This window comes from Parasteatoda tepidariorum, chromosome 1 (assembly GCF_982258835.1).
Source record: "Parasteatoda tepidariorum strain Cologne lab strain chromosome 1, Ptep-v5.0, whole genome shotgun sequence".
NCBI classification, from domain to species: Eukaryota; Metazoa; Arthropoda; class Arachnida; order Araneae; family Theridiidae; genus Parasteatoda; species Parasteatoda tepidariorum.
In genome coordinates, this window is record NC_141755.1 from 98,277,427 (window position 1) to 98,298,893 (window position 21,467).

Consider the following 21,467-nt stretch of genomic DNA (forward strand, 5'->3'; position numbering starts at 1 on the left):
TTACTTAATTTAAAATTTAATTCGCTTCAAAAATATGTAAATTTGAAATAACAGTCAGTATGTATCAAGCAGTCAGAAACAGCTTCTCATTTTCAAGACTTGCCTCACGTGAATGAGAATGAATAAAAGTGACTTGAAATATAAAAGTAAGTTTCCAACGAAAAATGGGAAAATGAAAATGAGAAACAGAATTAAAAAACCCCACAGTAGCAAAGAAAGAAAAAAAGATGTAAAAAAAAAACAAAAACAAGATAAGCCACAGTGTTCGAGAGAGGCCAATCAGGGCGAAATGCATTCCCATGTGTTATGGAGAGGAGGTGAGAAACTAATGTCCTTAACCAGGGAGTCAGCATTCATATGAATATAACAAGATTCCAGAACATCAAGATGAGTTTATCAAAATGCATTGGAAATAATTTTGGCAATGTCGAACTTGAATTTATGCCCAAGATTTCAACTATGTGCAGCAACTGACGGATGATTCTTGTATTTTTGATAACAGACTTATCTATAGTGTTCCTTAGGTTTAAATTTTACGACGCGCCTAGTTTGTTCCATGTAGCCAAGGCCGCAATGACAAGGTATGTGGTAAATGCTCCCAATGAATATCAAAACTTATAGGATCTTTAAGAGACTGAAATTTAATTCTGATAACAAATCTAAATAGGTCTTAAAAACCAATACGAGCGAGGATATTAGCACTTTTACAATAAACATAAGAAGAAAAAAAAGATAAGGTAAAAAGTTCTCTGTAGAGATTAGAAGAAGAGCCACCTTTGGGTTTGGTGACTTTACCAACAGCCGAATCAACGGTAGAAGGATTAAATCCACGGCAAGTTTCCCCCCCCCCCCTTAACCAATCAGCTTCTGAAGTTTTGTAACGTCAAAAAGCTGGCATCAGATTATGCCATTTTGTTGTCCGTTTTCATAGATTTTAATCCAAATAAATTAACCTGTTAGGGTAGGTTTGTGTTATTGTATTTTTAATTGATTTTATTTAGTAATTTTGCATTTATGTAAGTATGATTTCATGATTTTGAATATGAACAATGCGCATGAGCAGGTTTTTCATCCGACCAATCAGTGACATTCGAAAAAGTGTCGACGAATCATCCAATTTCTCGGATTCAAGAACTTGGACAGTGTAAACAGGCCTTTATTCCCAAATGATTGACTTACTTGAGTTCTGAGATGGTATGGCGTGATGGCGTTTCGTCTTCCCCTTGCCAGTAGTTGAGGTCGCCCGGGTGGTTTCCTCGGAATGCATTGGAAGTCGAGACTCTTCATGAGCCAGTTCAGAAACTGCTTGATTACAATAGATGTGACATTGAACAGACTGTAGATACAGCAACAGCCACAGATGACGAACACGAAGTTGGCTAATCTGTAGGGGACCTGGTGGGGATAGTCAGCTTCTTGAGATGTGACCAGGTCACCGAAGCCTATCGTGGAGAAAGTGACGAAGCAAAAATAGAGGCACTCGAAGTAGGACCAACCTTCCATGGGACTGTACACGAAGGAAGCGGACACTGCAATGATTATGGTGGCCAAGAAGAGGTACAACATTACCCAGTAGACCTGCAATGCACACACAAAGATTAGTCCACTCTCAAATTTTATCTGTAGTAACAACATTTTTCCTCTTTTAATTATAGATTTCATTAATTTTCTTCCTAAAGGTGCCTTTAATAACAAAAATATTTTGGAATTAAATATTTTTCGTAAGTTTTCAATTGATTTAATAATTATCCATGTGGGCCCATATGATACACACGTGGGTTTTGATCCCCATCAGAAACCCAGATACAGCCCATATTGCCAATTCTGTGCTCAACTTAAACTAATAAACTTTGACACAAATTCAAAACGTGATTAAAAACAATGTATGCTTCTTTTTTAACTCATGGAAAAACCCATACCTGGGAAGTCTTCTACGGGTTCCATATTTTTCATGTGAAGCCAGTATAAATTTAAAAGGGTTGCCCTTTTGAGAATCTTTTATATTACTGACAAAGACTGCTTTGAAGGTGTCAATTAATTTTTCAAGCATAATAAAAACTAACTTAATAAATTCTTCTTAAAATTTTCTATATAACTGATGTATAGATATTATTTTTTGTTGATTAAGCTATTCTTTTTGTGAAAGGCACTTATTTTTCCCAATTTCAGTTTTTTTCCTGTCTCCAAAAGAGATTGTCCTTTATTAAAAGCCGGTGAATAAGGATAAATGTAATTTCATTTTTTATTCGATTGATGTATCTTCGAATATTTTAATTACTTACTTTGACTGAACACGGTTTTTCATAAACTTTATTATGCAAGTAAATGTTATAAGATGGTAATTAAACAGTTGTATGGTAAAATATGACAAATTGGGATTACTTTTTAATGTACAAATAAAGATTAGATATTGTGCTTTTAAGTAAAAACCTTTTATTTTGAATTATTATCAAAAGTCAAAACATAATAAATACAAGGAACGATATTAATAAGAGAAGTTAAATATTACTTTCAAATACAGTTAAAACTTTAATTTATGGTGGTGGAAGTTGTTTTTGATAACATTTTAAGTCTTCCATGTTTGTATATAAAATCATGTCTTGTGATTTTACTAGCTGCACAAAAATGTAATAGCAGAGTAAAGTAGAGAAATATGTGATGCTACTTCATATAAATATTGGGTTGTTCGGAAAGTAATTTCGTTTTTTTTTGGGTAAAAGAAAAGACAATTTTCGTATAATGAATAAATATTTTATTAAATTTTATATTGGCCATTCTTGTCCAATACCTTTTGCCATCTTTCTGGTAGTAGCATGATTCCACTCTCATAAAATATTTGGACTTTGCTGGCAAAAAACTGATTCAGGTGATTTTTGACCTCTTCATTTGAAGTAAATGTTTTACAGTTCAAAAAATTTTGCAGGGACTGGAACAATTAATATTCCGAACGTGTCAGATCTGGAGAATATGGTGGCTGTAGCAGTGTAATCCATTAGAGCTGTAAAAGCTTGTGGCAAGTGACCAAACTTTTATGGGATCTCGCATTATCTTGGTGGAACACTATACCTTTTCTGTAGATTAATTCTGATATTTTCTGTTGAAGAGCATCATTCAGTTTGTCTTGCTGACGACAGTAGACTTCCGAAATAATTGTTGTACTATCAGGTAAAAGCTAAAAAAAATTATTCCTTTAAAATCCCACCAAACAGACAGAATCACCTTTTTTTGATGGATATTGGCTTTCGAAATGCTTTGAACCGTTTCATCTTTTTTGCTCCACGATTTCTTGCTTTTGACATTGCTATAGACAACCCAGTAATGATGCGCTAAAAAATGGATAATTTTCGTGGTGTTTGAGAAGCGAATCGCAGACGTCAAAGCGACGACACAAATTTCTCACCGTGAGAACATGGGAACCCACATATCAAGCTCTGAGGTTAAACCCAGACTTTTAGAGAGGTCATAAACAGTTGACTTCGATAAATTTAACCTCTCACCGATCTCACGTGTTGTTACTCGCCGATTTGCATCAACTAATGCTTTTATCATGTCTTTATCAGCTTCCACCGGCCTTCCAGAACGTGGTGCATCTTTGACACCAAAATTGCCGGATCGAAATTTTGCAAACCAATTTTGGCACTGGCGTACTGTCAACACATCTTCTCCATACACATCGGTTAATTTCTTTCTGGTATGAACAGCATTTTTACTTCTTCTATAGCAAAAAAGTAAAATATGACGAAAATGCTGCTTATTGCTCTCCATATTTAAAAGGGCACCAACCAAAAACTACTGCGTAGAATTAATTGAACTTTTTTACACACAAGCCTTACTATATCAGCTCTCAAAACATATAATGATAATACGGCTTAAGTGTGAAGTTGAGTTCGAAAAAAGTACAATTAAATCTTCGGAAAAACGAAATTACTTTCCGAACAACCCGATATTAATTGTTGTACGAAACAATTAAGGATATCTAAATTTATTTCATAAGTTGAACTGTGTACTCTTATTTCTATCTAGTAAAATAAAATAGTTTATTGCAAATATTTAATTATTTTATATTCGCTATGTCAGATAAATTCAATGAACAACATTACGTGGAAGCACGCGTGGTCTGCGTCAGAAAGTTTGAATCAGAAAGGGTGACAAATAGTAATAAATAAAAAATTTAAATTATTTTAGCTTTATTAATTGAAGAGTGAAAGAACCAGATAAGCGACGACCAGTTAGAAAAAGTAGTACCCGAACTGTTTTATTACCAATTTATTAGAAGGCGGAACTAATAATTCGTGACCTTATTTTATTTACCACTGCCTAATTTGAAATAAAAATAATTTTGATATGCAAGCATACTAAAAACTAATGTTTGTTAGTTTGTTAAAACTAAAATGAAGACAAAAGCAATTCAGTTACATTAAACGTGCCACTATAGATGCACCCGATTTATGTTATTTTCTCTGATTCCCTGATTCCCATAAAATCTCACTTACTTGGTTCTTCCACTTAGTACTTCAACTGTGTAGATATATGTCTTTCAATTTTGTGCATGATTTCGTTGCGTTTCTCAGTACTGATTGATTGATTCTTTTCTTTCCTTATTTTTTTTTCCATTCACCCCGAGCGATGGTATTCTGTTGGTACTTCATATTTAAATAAATTTTTAGCATTTTTTTTTTCTTCAAGAAGGCAACAGAAGGACCTTTGTAATTGCAAACCAATTAATTTTAAATCCATTAGCTTTGGGGTTAAAATTATTTTGTTTGCAATTACAAACTTTAGCAGTAGAGTTGTTCAATTTGTATTTTAATTTCAAATTTTCTTTTGTTTCTAATTTCCAATTTCTTCTTACTATTTGCAAACCTTTTAAAAAATTGGAAAACAATTTTTTGAAGCAGAATTATACCATAAGATTATTAGATTTTGAGGAAATTAATAGGGTATTTATCGCTGTATATGTTTAGATGTGCGTTATTGAATTAAAGAAAAAAACTGTCGATGTATTTTGATATTTAAGTAATCTTACAATTCAAATTAAAATCAGAAAAATGTTTTCTCTACATAATTTTTGATTTTGATTGAGTGACAGCTTTACAATTTAACGTGATAAATTTTATAAATTACTATAATACATTGTGGAAATTAGTATAAAAAGTGACCCATTTTTTCAGAACCCATTTCGGATTATCTTTAGAGATACATTTGCTCTTTAAAAATACATTTGTTCTTTAAAGATAAAGATAGGCCCATTAGAGTAAGTCATGTGGGTCATATAAAAATTGAGAAATAATTTTTCCCCATTCAGAGTCTCGTAATGGTCTTCTCAATTAGCTTCATATTGGTAAACTGTGTATTTCCCATATCAAACATAGGCTTTATTTTTCAGGAGCCCGTATGGGTAAGCGATATGGGTATGCTTGGATAGAATACATGGTTATATTGTGAGCCACGTGGGTCTTATATCAATATATATTTGTCAGGGCAATAAATGCTCTATATGCGCGAAATTTACAGGTGCCCCCATATGGTTTTTCCACATGATATTGAAGTGAGTAATCTACATGGGTCCCATACAGATCAGGGGGACGTTTCTATCGAAGTCCCACTGAGATAGACCATATAGCAGAGTTGGGCGTCGATCACAGTAATTGATTACAACTGTAATTTATAACAGATAATTACTGCTATGTAATCAATTGCTTGAAATCGCGATTACAGGTAATTGTAATTACAAGTAATTATAATGTTTGTTGACATCAGAGTAGAGCAAAAATGTAATCGATTTCATTTTTCATTTACAGTAATTAATTATTTGTAATCATGATTACAACTGCAATCGTGATCACAACACTCTATCACAGTAATAAATTACTTGTAATCATAATTTTGATTACAATTGTAATCGTGATTGCATAACCAATTACTGAAGTCAATTGATGACAAGTAATCAAACTGATTACAAGTAATCAAAATATATGATTTCATGTAATCATGATTACAGCTGTAATCAAACTTTTCAAAAGTTGTAATCACGATTACAGTAATCGACTATTGTAATCACGATTACAAGTTATTTATTACAGTAATCGACTATTGTAATCACGATTACAACTGTAATCCAAGTTGTAATCACATTTACATGCAATTGGTTACTGTAATCGATTATGGTAATCACAGTTGTAATCAAAATTATGTTATCTTGTAATCATAATTGCTAGTAATTGATTACTGTAATCGAAAAATGTATTGGAATTATATTTTTGCCATATAGATGTACTACTTGGTTACATTGGGTCTCTTTGATAAAGGAGGAATACTTACTGAAGGCTTCCATTCGTCTAGATTATAGTCAAAGGAGGATGTAGAATCCCTCCTGTCCAGGAATCCTTTCTTCCTGAGATCTTTCTCGTGTAGAAGGCGGAGGAGGTAAGCAAGAAAAGTGATGATTCGCTCCAGAAAGAGATTGAAGAAGAGGATCGCTCCCGAGCATCCCAGGAATCCGTAGAAGATGACCACCACCCGACCTGCCACCGTCTTGGGCGTTGTCATACCGAAACCTGAAACAATAGGTATTATACATTTGCTTAGATTTTCATAGCACAGTTCCCGTTTGTTGCGGGTGGGATTCGTAACCTTCAAGGAACGTCACGCGTGAATCTCGATGCTGATGGGATGCTATTTCATGACCTTTGCTGAAAACGCGATTAAGCAGCCAATTAGGTTCGACTCCCACGTGTGACGTTGCTTGCAGGTACTCAATTAAATCTTATCCGAAAATTGAATTTAGCGTGACAAGAAAAAAAAAGCATAGTAACTGCAACGGCAACTTGCCGTCTTGTTTATACACAACAGGTCAATTTCAGTTGCTTTCTCTCGAGTTGAGGGTACGCAATTATTCCCAAATTGTCAAACGGTGTTGCTCCCTAAACACAGGGTGTACCGTATAAGCCGCATATAATACTACAGGATGATTATAATTAAAGTTGCACTTTCAAAAGGCTGTATAAGGAATCGTTTGTCATTATTGGTAAGATTTGTACCTCTCTATCCTGTAAAAGACATCTAAGAATGACATCCCATCCAAGAATGTTTTGAAATAATTTAAGAATTTCGTTGAAGAATACCGAATCGCTTCGTATCGATAGAGGTTCCTGTTTCACTTTACGTGAATTTCAGAGGTTTTGCAATGAAAATGGCATCGTGCGAACATTGAATTCTAACATCCCATTCTCAAGAAAATGGAATGGTTAAGAGATAAAACAGAACGTTGCCTACCATTGTCATGCCGATCGAAAAAAAAACGATCAAAAGCATTGGGGCAGAAGGATTAAGGAATTAGAAAGAAATTTGTGAACAAAACTCTTGGAAAAACACCTAAAATTCTTCTTGGATATATAACAAGATTTAATGATGAAGTTATGAAACTGTTTGCTGATGAAGAGGGTGAAGTATGGAATGATCCAGGAAAGCTACAATTCGAAACAAGAGAGAGAAAAAAATCGAAAAGGAGTAAGAGAAAATTAAAGCATATTACGGTAAAAAGAAATTTGGTTCTGTATCGTTTGACAAGGGAGAAATCGTAGTAGTCACCCCCAAGTGCGAGCCTGGGAATCGACGAAAACTCAATCACGGTATCAAGGACCTGTGGTTAATATCACATAAATACTTCCTAGTGATACATATACAATCTCTGAATTAGAAGTTGGGGATAGCCGCCTGTGTTCCACAACAGCGTATGTCAGTCAACTAAAAGCTTGGCGAAGCTAGAATGATGATGATGATAATTTCAACGAAGATTCCGGTGAAGAACCCAAAAAAAAGCAACGGCTCAAACGAAATGTGGGTAGTGCTATAGTGATTTCATAAACTGTTAGAAACTTACCTTACTTTATCATTATTTCATATTATTAATCTAGTTAATTTCATTGTAATGTACTTTAAGTTTAGTTCAATTGAGGTCAGTTAAAATGTCAGAATGGTTGAATGCAGGCGCATTTATATTGTAAATTAGGAATGGCAACAACGGTTGTGTTCGTTTGATTTGTAATATGAAAAGAAAACATTGTAGACCGTTGATACAAAATGTACTTGAATGTACGTACTTACGAGTACGCCTATACTATCAATAAATATTTGTTTCCTAAAAAGGATTTATTAATGTTAAATTAACTACATAAAAAGTCAAGAGCTGTTTAATTAGAGCTCTTGCAGTTTTTAACAACTAAAGCTTTTCTATTAAGCTTAAAGAGCTCCGTCTGGGACGACCTCTAGTCATTAATCACGATAATGGACAAATGAAAATTTTGTAGGTACAAATAATATTTTAAACTCGATTAACTGGAAAGTAGTTGAAGTATAGGCTAGTTTCAAGATAATAGCATGGAACTTAAATCGTCTTTTTGTAGCTTGATGGAGAGGGTTTTGAGAACTCACTATTCAGTTTGTGGAGAAAATACTACGATGTGTATTAGTAATGCAAGTTTTTTTCAAATTTTATTTTCTAACTGTCGTTGAACAGACGACCCAATTCTTGGGTTTACGACTACTAACGTTCAACTCCGTAACCTAGTAGTTTTGAACCTAATCCAGAAGACAAGGGAACTCCTGGATCTAGTATTGGATAAAATTTGCCTTCGTGGAGGAATTTTTGATGGAACTAACGTAATTAGGGTGTGTAATTTGCATTTACGTGTTTAAAAACCGAGATCGAATCCCAGCAATGACTGGCCGATACGAATTCCGCTCTCGGCTTGCACCTATCACGATGCTGACGTAAAATATCCTCAGTGGTAAATGGATTACGGGATAGAGTTTCCTTGCGGCCAGGCTAACACTGTGAGGTTTTTATGGTTTTCCGCTCCATCTGAGGCAAACTAAATTAGTTTCATCAAAAAACCCTACATGAAAGCAAATTTCTCCCAATATTTGATCTGTTGTTTTTTTTTGTAGCGTTCAAAATTACGAGACTACGGAGTTGAACATTCCTAGTCATAAGCCCAAAATTGGTTTGTCTGTTCGACGACTGCTATAGAATAAAATACTTATTATAAACATTAATTAAGCTTCATTGCCGTCAATAATAGCATAGCAATTTTCCTTGGTTCCACTAAACGATCATATAGATAAAGCGAATTTCCCAAAAAGAATAAAATATCACCAACGTCTTAGAAAAAATTTGGGGTAGTGGTTTAGAACTACCTTTGACAACTATTACTCAAACGACCTTCCAAACTTTCAGAGAAAAATTGGTGATATAGTCTGAATTGAAAATGCCAATCAGAAACGCGCATTTTGATCACTGGGGTGTGTAATTTACATTTACCCCAAGTAAAGATGGAAATAGCTGGTAAGCGTGTTTAAAAACCGCTAATGGAGAATTACTCCGTTTTGTGCAACGTATAAACCATTCGAATACACAATTCGAACGAAAAGGAGCAGCCTACTGGAAAGGATTCAGAGATTGTCCACAAAGTTCTAAATGAAAAAGTCACCCGAAGTGGTTGGTGCGTTAAAACACCTGTTGAATTAAAAAAAACATTTATGAACTTAAGCTTAAATTTTACATTTTTATAATAATATTTTGATATAATATCTCTTATCAAAAGGTGAGAGAATAATCAAAAGTGAGAATAATCAAATCTCTTATCAAAAGTGAGATAAAATACATCACCCACATTGTGTAATTGGTTTCATTAAAAAAAGTACCATTTTAATTTTTTTATATTCTAAATTAGTTGACAAAAAGAATAGGTATTATTGATTTATTTTTTAAAAAAAAAGATGTTTTCTGTTATTGAAAAACAGAAATAGTTTGAGAAGAAATTATGGGATTTCTTTCAACAGAGAACAGAGAAATTAAACAGAGAACTCGAAACGCGGCGGAGAATAAAGTGGATACGTAAACTATTTCTTAAGAATAATTTCGTATTTTTATACAAGTAAAAAATTAGTTACGAGGCAACTGCAGTCGGACCTCTATTTAACGAAGTCACTGAATCCCAATAAAGAGTTCACTATATGGAAAATTCATTAAATAGAAAATCACCATTTCAAATACTTAAACAAAACAACACAAATCTGGTTTTAAATTCATAAACACTAGACATAATTAAAATAGCAATTGTAAATTGTTATCTGCTATTTATTTTATGAATACGTCACGGCGAAAGACCGAAATCGGTGGTTGTTGACTTTCACCGGTGAATGTCGACAAACACCAAATACGTCGGTGAAAGATCGAATATTTCATTACATTCTTGTACATTCGGACCCTCACCGGTGTATGTCGACAATCACAGATATGCTTTGGTGAATGTCCGAAATATTTATTACATTCGATTTGATATGAATTTATTCGTGGATATAATTACATTTATTCGATATTTTAACCCTACACTGATGTTTTTTTAAGGTTAAGTGCCACTGCCCGGTATACATTTGCCCGGTATACCCTACACTGATGCTTTTTCAAGGTCAAGTGCCATTGCCCGGTATATATTTGCCCGATACTCCAAACACTGATGTTTCTTCTAATCTATCGTCAGTAAGTATTAAAATATAGAATAAATATAAATATATCAACGAATAAATTAATATAAAATTGGATATAACAAATATTTCGGACATTCACCAAAGCAACTATATGATTGTTGACATTCACCAGTGAGAGTCAGAATTAGGGGTATTTAGCAAATATTTCGGACATACACCAAGCGACTACGTGAATGTTGACATTCACCAGATTTCGGTGTTTCACAGTAACAAATATGCTTAACCATGAAAGAAGTCTGCATGGAAATTAAGTATCGAACAAAACATTATCCAGTGCTACACTATCATGCTACATACATTTTCAGCTAATAAAAGTTAAATTTCCCGTTTGAAATGCAAGCAAAAACGGAAAAGGACTTAACTGCTTTCTCTAAAAGTTAAGTGGCTGAGAAAATCAATTGAAGGTCGTTTCCCCCATAAAATGCATTAACAAGTTTGAAATGTTCTGAAATATTTTAGGAAATAGGGAAAAAAGATCTCAAAGAAAAGTTCGTTTAATAGAAAATTCACTTCGCTATTTGGAAGTTATTTTACGAAGAAATTTCCAAAATGTTCTTGATTCCTCGAAAAAAATCGCAAAATAGAGAAATTTTCAAAATGGAAGTTCGTTAAATAGAAGTCCGCCTGTATTTAGATTTATTTTTGATCTTTTCTAAAATGGCAGTAGAAATTTTACACATAAACGGTATTATTGGTAACGTAGCTTGCCTTTTTTTGAGCAAACATATAGCATATGTATGTCTATATATATATACAACATTCAAAGTATTGCTGCAGAGGTGCGCAAGGAAGTAGTACAGCACGTAATGGAGCATTTTGATGAGTTTTATCGCTCTACGGTGATGAAAATAATTTTAATACTTATAGTGGTTTGTATGGCTTAATGGCTACTGGACACATTGATAATTATTACTAAACTTCAATACGTAGATAACAATATTGTTTTAAAATAAAAAAGAAATCTAAGTATTTTCGGGTTTTTACGTGACAGTTCCGTTGAATGGACAAACTCAGATCTTTGGATACAATTTTACAAAATGTATCCAAAAAGCGCGGAGACGTTTTAAAAATTGTTACAATTAAAAACAAAATCGCTGAGTAATATATTTTGTAAAATTTTCAATATTTTTATTTTCTTTGTTTCTGTATTTTATGAAACTGTTCATTTGATAGAAAAATAAAATACTTCAAAAAAAAAAAAAAAAAAAAAAGGAAAATGGAATTCCTATTATTCGTTTAAAGTCATTATTTGGTTTCAAAATTGATTACTTTTAGCCATTTATTTAACTTTTGTATGATATTAAAAGAAAAAAAAACCTCAAATCATCAAAGACATTTATTTCTATGCAAGAAAGCGAAAATTATACTTATAATTTTTACATCTTATTTTTATAAAGCAGCGATAATATTTAAACTGGACCACGTATTATTATAACGGGTATTATATCATTAACGGGCCACGTATTATAATATTAACGGGTACTAGTGTACCCTACAAGAGGAAATAATTATACTGATAAAATTACTAATAAAAATTAACATAGAATATTTCAGTTCATTTTCTTCTTGTTGTTTAAACATTCATAGACATTTCTTCCTTGCACATCATTCAGTTTGTAGATGAATAAAATCTGTATTTTAAATCAAAATAATTTTCAAAAAGACAGATCTATTTCCTTTTTTGGATTTGTTACTGCTATTTAAACATTAAATATGTACATTTACCTGCAGCGAAAACTTCATCTGTAGATTGTGAATTGTCGAAATAAAGGAATTTTAACTTTACTTAAAATTCTCGGCATTTGCCAGAACACGAATAGATCTCGCGTTGATTGTAAAATATAGGCAGTGAATCGACTAATATAGTATTAAATGCATCCGTTGATACCGCCATTTAATGCACGTATTTAGTGGCAATTCAACTGCATCATTTGCTTCTCTATTCAAAGCAAGGGGGAAAACTCAATCTGATATGACAGACTATTTTAAATGATTTGGCAGAGCGTAAAATTAGATTTAAGATTAATTTTTTAAAATTATTGATATCATCTTTTAAACAATTTACTTTATATTTTGCCGATTAAGAGTCACAGCTGGGCGTGATGGCTCAGGGGATAGAGCGGTCGCCTTCCAATGAGGTTAACCAGGTTCGAATCGCAGCGATGGATGGTCAATACGAACTCCGAATCCGGCTTGCACCTCTCACAGTCCTGACGTAAAATATCTCCAGTGTTAAACGGATCATAGGCTAGCATCCCTTTGCAGTGAGGCTTACCGTGAACGATTATCGTGGTTTTCCTTTCCATGTAACGTAAATGCGGATTAGTTCCATCAAAAAGTCCTTCAGGAAGGCAAATTTCCCCTAATATTTGACTCAGGAGTACTCTTGTCTTCTGTATTGGGTTCAAAATTGCAAGGCTATGTAGTTGAACATCAGTAGTCGTAAACTCAAAATTAGGATGGCAGTTAAACGGTTATTAAATTAAAATTAAGAGTGAGATAAAATATAGTTTTTCAGTCACATGTAATCATGTGGGATTTTATTTTTGGAATCACTTTTAATGCCGTTATCGTTTTTACACTATGAAAGTCATTTCCTCTGAAAAATAAAACAGCAGTCCAAAAGATAAAAGTCTGAAAATTTATTTTAAAAAAAATTATGAGAATAAAAGAAAAAAAATAAAAGTCTGAGAGCTTTTAAAAATGACAAGAATCAAACAGGTAAATAACCTGAAAAATTTCCCAAAAATGTCGAAAATCGAATAGATAAAAGCCTGAAAACGTTTAAAAATAACGAAAATCGAATAGAATCGCCCGAATGCTTCGTTACCGGGAGATAACAATTTTATTACGCGATTATTGATTATTTTAAGTGATTTCCGGTCGAAAATTCGTCTTCCAGGCAAATTTGCTTCTTTGACTGAACTATTTTTTATTATTATTGTTATTTATAAACTTAGTCTGAGTATTTTTCTATTGTTTTTGAAATCTTATTATGTTATTGATATAACAAGTTGAATAAAAAATATGTTTCCTTCTGTGAGGAAGAATTTAAATGTCCTTTTTATTTTCATGAAAAATGAAACACAATATTTAAATAAATTGAAATGGTGATTATTTATTCTGAAATTTATGAAAACTTATGTCTTTTTAATTACAATTTTATAACACGATGATAATAATCGTGCTAATTGTATTCCTTTACTTCTTTTACTAATGAATATTCGATTTTTTTTATTTATGTAAAAAAAGAAACAATGCATAAATAAATTGATTGCTTAAAATAGTGATCGTTTATTTTAAAATTTATGAAAAACTTGCGCTTTTACAATTACAGTGTTATAAATACGATAATAATAATATAAATCTTACTAATTGTATTCCCTTACTTCATTGAATATTTGATTTTTTTCTATTGAAAACAATTCATAAATAAATTGATTGTTTAAAATAGTGATTGTTTTATTTTTAAATTTATGAAAAACATAAGTCTTTTCAATTTCAGTGTTGTAAATACGATGATAATAATATAAATCGTACAAATTGTATTCATTTTACTTCAAGGGATATTCGATTTTTTTTATTTATGTATAAAAAACAATAAATAAATTGATTGTTAAAAATAATGATTATTTATTTTAAAATTTATGAAAAACTTATGTCTTTTCAATAACAATCTTATAATACGATGATAATAATCATGCTAATTGTATTTCTTTACTTCATTGAGTATACGATTTTTTTGTTTATAGAAAACAATACATAAATAAATTGATTGTTTAAAATGGAGATTATTAATTCTAAAATTTATGAAAAACTTATCTATTTTCAATTACAGTCTTATGAATGTGATGATAATAATTTAAATCGTACTAATTGTATTCCTTTATTTCAATGAATATACGATTTTTTTATTTATAGAAAGCAATACATAAATAAATTGATTGTTTAAAATAAAGATTATTAATTCTAAAATTCATGAAAAACTTATCTATTTTCAATTACAGTCTTATGAATGTGATGATAATAATATAAATCGTATTAATTGTATTCCTTTATTTCATTGAATATAAGATTTTTCTATTTTTAGAAAACAATACTTAAATAAATTGATTGTTTGAAATAGAGATTATTAATTCTAAAATTCATGAAAACCTTATCTATTTTCAATTACAGTCCTATGAATACGACGATAATAATCTAAATCGTACTAATTGTATTCCTTGACTTCAACGAATATTCTACCTTTTTTTTATTTTTTATTTCTTCCACCTTCTGATCGATTCTTGGAATAAACTCTTACGAAAGACATTTTCTAATCTCATTGTAACTCTTTAAGCTCATTTCATAAAATATTTCTGTCGAAGTGGAAATCGATTTGACGATCGAAAATTATTATGTCCATGATTTCGTGAAAATTCTAATAATTTTCGTTTCAAAATTTGTCACTATTAAACAGCAATACCATTGCCTAGAAATCACTATTTTTTTTTGTTATTTCACAATTATTGAGGTCATTATGTTCATTATATGTTCATTTAACAAAAAAAATTTGTAAAATTCTAAAAATTGTAAAATTCTAAAATTTGAAGAAAAAAAGGGCTTAGTTTTTTTTCCTTGTTCGCTAGGAAATTGGAACGTTTTTAATTCTTCTTTTTTCAGTCAGATTCTTGCAATCTCGGAGATATTTACTTCCGTATCCTTTCTGCGTAATTTATCTCCGTCATAATAAAGATAATTGTCGTTCTTATCACTCAATGCTTTCTTACTGGTCAGAAAAATCACGTGATTATTGGATCGTTAACACTAGAACTTAGCATATTGAGCATAGCGACTGAAACTTAGCGTATTGCCCAAAAGCAGTCAAAATGATTTGGAAAGAATAACTAATGTGTAAAGAAATTTGTTTGAAATCAATTTTCAACGTTTTTTTATATTATTTACAGTTATATAACAAGTTATTAGTAAATATAACAATAAAAAAATATATGTTTAACAAAAAGTCACAAAATTCTAAGAAATTGTGTCGTTAAATATGTTACCGGCAAAGTATGAAATCCGGCCTTGTATAGAATGCCTAAAATTAGTCAGCAAAGTATGAAACGATTTATATTTCACACATTGCCCAGGCATTCTATAGAATGCCAAATGAGAAACCGGCAAAGCATAAAATACATCTCCGATTCGTCAAAATGTCATTCAAAAATGACAAATTCAAAACGTCATCCGATTTGATATTAATTTATTCGTGGATATAATTACATTTATTCGATATTTTAATACTTACTGACGATAGATTGGAAGAAACATCAGTGTTTGGAGTAACGGGCGAATAAATACCGGGCAATGGCACTTGACCTTAAAAAACATCAGTGTAGGGTATACCGGACAAATGTATACCGGGCTGTGGCACTAGACCTAGTATATATTTCGGACATTTACCAAAGGTCTAGTCATACTGGGTCTAGTTAAGTGCCATTGCCCGGTTTATCCTACACTGATGTTTTTTTAATGTCAAGTGCCACTGCCCGGTATACATTTGCCCGGTATACTCTACACTGATGTTTTTTTTAAGGTCAAGTGCAATTGCCCGGCTTATATTTGCCCGGTTTACCCTGCACTGATGTTCTTTTAAAGTAAAGTGCCATTGCACGGCATATATTTGCCCGGTATACCCTACACTGATGTTTTTTTTAAGGTCAAGTGCCATTGCCCGGTATACATTTGCCCTATACTCCAAACACTGATGTTTCTTCTAATCTATCGTCAGTAAGTATTAAAATATCAAATAAATGTAATAAATATTTCGGACATTCACCAAAGCGACTATGTGATTGTCAACATTCAAAGATAAAAGTCAACAACCAACAATTGCGGTCATTCACAGTAACATGCTCCTCATTTACATAATAACCTCATCATGACGTTTATTTCATACTTTGCCTAAATAGCATTTTGCATTCTATAGAATGCCTAGGCATTCTATGCAAGTATGTAATAATTCTCACATTTCATACTTTGCCTAAAAACATGCGGCATACTATGCAATGCCTAGGCATTCTATACAATACCGGCGTTTCATACTTTGCCGGTAACTTACACATCATTGTTTTTCTAATTGAAATTAAAAAAGCAATCAAAATGACTTCCTTGGGCAATATAATTTTTTTGCTATTTAAGAGCATTTATTGAAATTTATTTATTATACCTTCTTAATATTATTTTCCGTTATTATTATATTTTTGATTAGTATTCATAGGCTGTTGAAAAACTCTTTTGATTAAGGTTATTTCTGGAAATAACATATATTTTAAGAGAAATAAAAGCTTGTAATATAACTGTAATATAACATCATATCAGAAATAAAATTATAATAATACTATCTATAATTAAGTTGATATTTTTAATGCCCTGCAATACTATTTTTTCTCCGCTTTTGATTTTACAATAAAAATTCTAAGATTTCCGATAGTTCAATATCGACAATGGAGAATAATAATAGAAAAATCAATTAATCAATACTACGAGATTATGCACAAACATGAAAGTCAAATGCCAAATGAACAGCTTAGTGAAAGAACCAGGTAAGTGTCATTTTTAGAGGTACTTATGAATGAGCGAAAATAACATACCTCAATATTAGTATGTTAAATGTAATAGAATCGCTATTGCTTTCACTTTAATCTTAACATAACTAATCCACATTAGTTTTTAGAGCTTGCATGATTTTTATTTTCAAATTAGGCAGTGGTAAATAAAATAAAACAATGAATTATTAGTCCCGCCTTCTAATAAATTGGTAACAAAATTGTTCGGATACTACTTTTTTTCGTATTCTGATTACAGCCTCTCTGAAAATGTCACTTACCTGGTTTTTCCACTAAGCTTTTTGAATATAATAATTTTATTTATTGTTATTTGTTGTCCTCCCCGGTGGCTATGCGTTATCATATTATCCACAAAAATTTTTTTTTAGTTTATCCCATCAGAATAGAGATGAACTGCATTTATCAAGACTTGGCGTGATATCTCTCACTATTAAGTAATTTTCTCTCATATATATTCCATTCAGGGGGTCGTGAAATTTGCTGCTTAAAATATTTATAAGTAGCAGTGGAAAAAGAGTTCTTTTAATTCTAATTCATTAAAATTTTAATACCTTATCTTTGCTACCACTGGAAAAATATTTTTTAACAATTTTATATGCATTGGTATCAATAACAATAAGGCGAATAATAATATTCAAAAACGAATATTTATGTTTTCTCTAAAAACATTGCTTTTTAAGAGATCGGTTATTTTTTTTTATTATTTTTATTTCAATTAATACATATTATGGATAGACATTATAATAGAATAGTATAATGGAATTAATACATATTATAGACAGGGGATAGAGCGTTCGCCTTCCAATGAGGCGAACAGGGTTCGAATCCCAGTCGATACGAATTCCACATCCGGCTTGCACCGACCACAGTGCTGACGTGAAATATCCTCAGTGGTAGACGGATCATGGGTTAGAGTCCCCTTGCAGCCAGACTAACCGTGGGAGGTTCTCGTGGTCTTCCTCTCCAATTAACGTAAATGCAGGTTAGCTCCATCAAAAAAGTACTCTACGAAGGCAAAATTTCTCCCAATACTCGAGCCAGAAGTTCCCTTGTCTTCTGGATTGGGTTCAAAATTACAAGGTTACGGAGTTGAACATTAGTAGTCGTAAACCCATAAAATTGGGTCGGCTGTTCAACGACGGTTATAAAATATAAAATAAAATACATATTATAACATCCGTGATGGATCAGGAGATAGAGCATTCGCCTTCTAATGAGGTGAACTGGGTTCGAATTCCAGCGATTGTACGTCGATACAAATTCCGCACCTGGCTCGCACCGATCACAATGCTGACGTAAAAAATTTCCTCAGTGGAAGACGGATCATGGGTTACAGTCTCCTTGCCCTCTGGCTTACCACAGGAAGTTTTCGTGGTTTTCCTCTCCATCTAACACAAATTCGAGTTAGTTTCATCAAAAAATTCTCCATGAAGGCAAATTTCTCCCAATGCTTGATCCAGAAGTTCCCTTGTTTTCTGGATTGGGTTCAAAATTAGAAGGCTACGGAGTTCAACATTCGTTGTCGTAAACCCAGAATTGGGAGTCCCATTGATGATTTTTTTTTAGTTATCTAATATTTCTATTTTAAGATTTTTATTTCATTTTCAGATTCTATGAATTTATCTAATTTCGCTCGATTTTTTTATTTTATAACCACCGTTGAACAACCGACCCAATTCAGGGTTTACGACTACCAATGTTCAACTCCGTAGCCTTGTCATTTTGATCCAAATCTAGAAGACGAGGGAACTTCTCGATCAGATCCAGAGATATCGATTTGTTATGGGAACTTGGAGGACTTTGTGACCTTGTCAGATTTAACGTGCATCAGTCACGATTTACCTCACAGGGAGTCTTCGACCGGCGCGGATTGAACCTACTACCTTTTGGACATGCTATCCCGATCCCTAATTTTGTTTATTGTTAACAATCGGTTAATGTTACGAAATTCACTGTTTCTCAAAGTGATCCCGTTTAGCTACTGTATTTTAATAGTTTTATTTCAAAACAATGCAAAACTTTCTTTTTTATAAATGAATATAAATTTCGTTGTTTTTCGTTTCATTGTTTTCCAAACTGGGTTAACGATACAGAAACAATTTCACAGCTCAATCGATTCAAAATTTTTAAAAAATCATACCCTTACATTTCTGTGCTAGGTTTTTTTATTCTGCGTGTCAAAACTTCTTCTGGCTTTTTAGAATTAGAATAGAGGAGAGAGAAGAAGGAAGAAGAAGAAAAAAAAGGAAAGGATTCTGGAATTCTTCCCCTTTTTCCATCGTCTGTCCTTGACCCATTCCTGACACAATCAAGAAAAATATTTATGAGGACAAACTCTCCCTATCTCTCACTCCTCTTCACACCAACCAGGAATTTTCAATAAATTTCTTCAGTCTCGACGGCGGCTCCGGTTTTTCATAATCAACCCATTCATTCTCTTCGACCAAAAAGAATCGACACACAAGAGTACTATTATAATTAAATATGAACTGTAAAACTCCGATACAACGACAATTCGTCATATCGTTATAGCTATCAAATACACAATTAAAATATCTGGAAAATGCTTTTTTATTCAATTCCAAATATTAGTTCACACTCTTCTACAGTCTCTGGCCAGATTATTAGACGCATTATAAGATTCGATGTAAAATAATTGTAAAACTCCGATATAACGACAATTCGTTATGTCGCTATAGCGCTTACTATCAAATACACAATTAAAATATCTAGAATATGCTTTTTTATTCAATTCCAAGTATTAGTTCACACTTTTCTACAGTCTCTGGCCAAATTATTAGACGCATTATAAGATTCGATGTAAAATAACTGTAAAACTCCGATATAGCGACAATTCGTTATATCGTTATAGCGCTTACTATCAAATACACAATTAAAATATCTAGAAAATGTTTTTTTTATTCAATTCCAAGTATTAGTTCACACTCTTCTACAGTCTCTGGCCAAATTATTAGACGCATTATAAAATTCGATGTAAAATAACTGTAAAACTCCGATATAACGACAATTCGTTATAGCGCAAACTATTAAATGCGTAATTAAAATATCAATAAAAAGACTAGAAAATTTTTGCTTTTATTTTAACATTAGTACGTGTATTTTATAGTGAGTGCTATAGCGACAAAAATATACATTTTATTTTATTTTAACCTTAATATACTTCTTAACGCTATAACGAAAGTAATATTTATTTTATATCATCGATTTAAATTATACACACTGGTATAAAAAATTAGGAGAATTTTTCTGACTTGGCCGATTATCTCTAGAACTACTGGACTAATTTAAATAAAATAAAATCAAAATCAAAATAATATTTTTACAAGCCACGTTTTTGTAGTGGAGAATAATAATTAAAAAACAAAAATTTGAAAAACGAAAAGCGTGGGGAGCATGAAATTCATAACAGTAACAGTATGTGTGCTCATGAGAATATGTCTATGTATATATGTAATTGCATCTGAATGTGGACGTGTATGTGGAATATGTTTGTGTATATGCATATGAATTTCGATGTATATGTGTATTTGTATGTGGTTATGCATGGGTATGACTAAGAAAATGTGTATATGTATGTGTATATGTACTGTTATGTATTTCGTGAGCCCCACGTTTTTCGTTTTACAAATTTTTGTTTTTTTAATTATTATTCTCCACAACAAAAATGTGGTTTTTAAAAATATTATTTTCATTTTTTTTTCTGTACTCACTTTCAAAATCTCAATTTCTTCACTCACTGTACACAAAACTTTTCAACTGACATGTGACACTAATTTGAAATAATCGAATCGACGACAAAAGACAATCGCGAAAATATTAATTTTTCTCTAATTTCAATTTTACTTTACTTTGTATCACTTTTTTTCTTTTTCTCTTCATTTTCATGCATTGTCATCCAATTCTGAACTATGCGCCAAATTTAAAGTCTGTAGCTAGTCGGGAAGTTAGATTAAAATCGATTACAAAATTCCACCTGAACAGACATACACGAAAGCAAGTTGATATAAACGTGGTAAAAATTTGATACAATACAAAACAAATAACTATTCAACAATTATAATACACACGCATGATCATGCATAACACTAGTTGGAGTCGGAAGGTATGAAACAGCTGTTGCAGAATAAACAAAAAAAAGGGATTAATAAGGGGTATGGTCCCCTCTTACACATATACAGGCCTTGCAGCATGATTTCACACTTGAATTAAGACAGTTTATCATTTGCTGTGGCAACTCCAATGAATGTCACGCACGATAATGCGTGTGTATTACAATTGTTGAATGGT

General features: G+C 32.0%; 1 protein-coding gene across 1 annotated transcript in view; it reads right to left on the minus strand.

The window, feature by feature from the left end:
* The window catches only part of LOC107454059 (potassium channel subfamily K member 13), a 79,231-nt gene that overhangs the window by 2,678 nt on the left and 55,086 nt on the right, over positions 1-21,467 (minus strand). The window contains exons 2-3 of the mRNA XM_016071111.4: positions 6,322-6,557; positions 1,180-1,578 (exon numbers count right to left, since the gene is read on the minus strand). Coding sequence (XP_015926597.2) covers positions 1,180-1,578; positions 6,322-6,557 — 635 coding nt within the window. The remainder of the gene's footprint in view (positions 1-1,179; positions 1,579-6,321; positions 6,558-21,467) is intronic.